The 3,438-nt window shown below is 37.2% G+C and overlaps 1 protein-coding gene across 1 annotated transcript; it reads right to left on the bottom strand.

Moving 5' to 3' along the window:
- Positions 1–667: 667 nt before the first annotated feature.
- On the bottom strand, positions 668–1,200 carry LOC136855293 (uncharacterized). The gene is made up of 2 exons (XM_067132198.1): positions 980–1,200; positions 668–845 (listed from the first exon to the last, which is right to left on the bottom strand). The coding sequence occupies exons 1-2, from the start codon at positions 1,198–1,200 to the stop codon at positions 668–670; spliced, it is 399 nt and encodes a 132-aa protein (XP_066988299.1).
- Between the last annotated feature and the right edge of the window lie 2,238 nt (positions 1,201–3,438).

The following is a 3,438-nucleotide window of genomic DNA, read 5'->3' as shown; positions in this document are numbered from 1 at the left end:
GTCATTATTTTCCAGCAGAACTTATTATTATTATTATTATTATTATTATTATTATTATTATTATTATTATTATTATTATTATTATACATTCAGAGTAACAATTTTACTATTATTATTATTTTTATTTGAAGGGAGTACACCCTCTTTTAAGCATGTTCTGTTAAAACCATCCTGCCATTCTTTTCAACAGAACATATTATTATTATTATTATTATTATTATTATTATTATTATTATTATTATTATTATTATTATTATTATTATTATTATTCTAATTACTTAACTTACTTACATTAGTTTATAAGCATACACATATTAGTGTGTTAGTTTAAGTTATAGCTGTGATTTCCTTACCAAGGCTTTTTCTGGTCTGTATTCCTAAAAATTCTTCTTTCTCTGCATCTGTTCCCATTTCTATCTGCGGTCGATATTTCTGACAGCTTTCCCCTACCTGGCTCTGTCAAACACTTCATCTCTGACAATTGTTTGTCTCAGATCTTCTCTAACTACATCCATCCACCTTCGCTTCGGTCTTCCTCTTGCTCTCCCACCAGGCACCTCCATCTGCATCACTCTCCTCCCTGCATATGTCTCATCCATTCTCATCACATGGCCATGCCACTGTAGTCTTCTTTCCTGGGCCTTCTTTGATAGTTCCTCTTATTCTTTCATTTTTGATCCTGTCCATTTTTGTTACTCCACACATCCACCTGAGCATTTTCATCATCTCTACCCACATTCAATTTCTTCTCTTGCACTCTCTTTACCGGCCATGTTTCTGCTCCATACATCAAAGCTGGTCTCACTACTGTCTTATACACTCTTCCTTTAACCTTTATATTCATTCTGCGGTCGCACAAGATTTTTGAGATCTTTCTCAGTATTCCATCAGCCTGCACTCTGTGTGTTATTTCTACATCAAATTTCCATCATCAGCCACTGTTGAACAAGATACTTACATATTTCTACTCAGTTCCAACCTTGTCCCTTCCATACTAATCTCGGAGTCTCGATCTTCATTAAAACTTAGGTATTCAGTCTTCTTCCTACTGATCTTTAAACCTCTGTCTTCCAGTGCCTTCCCCCATTGCTCTAATTTTGACTCCACCACCCCTCTGTTGGTGCTGCATAACACGATGTCATCAGCAAACAACATGTACCAGGGGGATTTATCTCTTATACCCTGATATAGCTCACCCATTATCAGGTCAAAAAGATATGGACTTAAAGCAGATCCCTGATGTAAATCAATTCTCACTGGTATCCATTCAGTTAACCCAACACTGCTTCTAACCTGCGTGTTTGCTCCTTCTTGGACCAACCTCACATACTTCTCCGGTGTTCCCTTTACTCACATGCACCTCCAAAGCTTTTAGTGCGGTACTCTATCGTATGCCGTTTCCAGATCCATGAATACACTGTGCAGTCCTTCCTGCTTTTCCCGGTGAAACCAAACTGTTCTTCACCGTAATCCTATAAATTATTCCTATGAATTATTTTTTCCTAAGAGATTAAGTCATTCGATTATCATCCCTTTAGATATGAAGGATAATTTTAACATGGAATTATTACACATTAATTACTATTTTAAATCTTTAAAATGCATGAACAAACAAATTGTTGCTCAGAATTAAAAGTCAATCTGTACAGAATTTGAACAAACTAAGCGTTTAATGTGTCATTTATGCAAATCAATATTCTATTTGAAATCTTCAAAATATTGCCAAACAAACGGTTCACCCAGATTGAAAGCAACCATACAAAAAAAAAAAAAGTGCTATTCCTCCAAAATGCACGAAGAGATAAATGGAAAAAAAAATTAAACTGCTCTGAATTTTCTTCGGCGCAGTCAAGTTTTCTGTACAGCGTATAATGCTGTATGAAACTCTCAGCCACTGCCCAAGAAAATTTCAGCCGCGGCCAATGAAATTTTCAGCCACGGGCCGATGGTGGCCTGCGCTGCTTGCACCTACAGCGGTACCAGAAGCAAGATCATGGCTAACTTTAACCTTAAATGAAATAAAAACTACTGAGGCTAGAGGGCTGCAATTTGGTATGTGTGATGATTGGAGGGTGGATGATCAACATCTCAATTTACAGCCCTCTAGCCTCTGTAGTTTTTAAGATCTGAGGGAGGGCAGAAAAAGTACGGACGGACAGACAAATAGCCGTCTCAATAGTTTTCTTATACAGAAAACTAAAGGTGCTAATTCTTCAAAATGCACAAAGAAATAGATGGTTACTCAGAAGTGAAATTAACTGCCTGCAAAATTTGCACGAAATAAGAGCTTAACGTAGCATTATTACAATTTTATTTTCTATTTGTAATAAAAAATTCAATACCAATCAAACATTGTATCCAGAACTGAAAGCAAATGTACGCAGAAAAATTTGCTAAAAACCTAAAAAGTTTTTTTTTTTATGGCCATTCACTGTTACAATCGTCCCCTGAACTGACGTAGACTTCCCCAACAGCTACAGTCGCCTGCCAATATATCGAAGAGTTGCTCCCAATTTGTCTGTGTGCTCGATATGCAAACAGGTCCTCAATTTCGTGCGGCTGCCAAAAGGCAACCTGGAAATTACCGATACGTTGGCGTCGATTTGTTGGTCACAGTGCAAACGTACATGGACGAATCGGAGAGTTATTTTCATTTTTATCATGGGAGAACTATTGTGGGTGTATCTGGTCTGTCTGTGGTAGTCTTCTTCGTTAGTTTTATTATAGGATTCTAGGGCTTATTTTAGCTTCACGTTCTTCCCATCTCAGCTTTTCTTTGTTTTCGCAGAAATGTGCCTTTTAGTTTTTTCGTGTGTGTTTTTGGGTTGTTTACCATAATCTTTTTCTTTGACTCGAAAGAATTCTGTGTCTTTTATCTTCATATTTATTTAGTCTTAGCTTGTCTTAGATTCGTTGTTCCAATCGCATGAAGTGGGGATATATTTAATCAGTGTCCACTGGCTTTTTGTCCCCAATAAAAAGAAAAATGTTACTGTTTGTTTTTTCATACTGTTTTAAACGATGGAAGGCACTAGTTCATTTTGAGAAGTTGCCAATAATATCCAAGAGCATGTTCATTTTACTCTAAACTAATAAGCAATCGGTGGTGTACGTACGAGCAAAATAATTCAAGGAAATGTAGGACCTTGTTACAACCTCGTCTTCCATCTGTGTCTTTCTCAAGTAAACAAAACGTTCCTTGTTCTTTACCACCATCAGCATATTGTAAACGTTTGTCGTTCCACGGCACAACGTTTGCCTAATCACTCCCTTATACTTTTTAACTTATTACCCCAGCCTCGCTACAATGCCACAGGCTCTCTTCCAGTGAAATATAGTCCAAGGAACTCTGTTCCTTAAGAGATTCAGCATCAAAGTAGCGGAAAATGCTGCATCAGACCAGGGCTTTTTAACGAAGGAGGAAGTCAAGCGCGGCAC

Source organism: Macrobrachium rosenbergii, chromosome 31 (assembly GCF_040412425.1).
Source record: "Macrobrachium rosenbergii isolate ZJJX-2024 chromosome 31, ASM4041242v1, whole genome shotgun sequence".
In the NCBI taxonomy this organism is placed as follows: Eukaryota; Metazoa; Arthropoda; class Malacostraca; order Decapoda; family Palaemonidae; genus Macrobrachium; species Macrobrachium rosenbergii.
Note: the sequence above shows the minus strand (reverse complement) of the source record. Positions and strands in the feature narration are given on the sequence as shown.

Excerpts from the sequence above, each read along its gene's own strand:
- LOC136855293 (XM_067132198.1), bottom strand. The coding sequence starts at position 1,200 with ATGGGTGAGCTATATCAGGGTATAAGAGATAAATCCCCCTGGTACATG. Across the intron at positions 846-979 it reads ATTAGTATGGAAGGGACAAG|AATGAATATAAAGGTTAAAG; the intron begins GTTGGAACTGAG and ends GTGCGACCGCAG.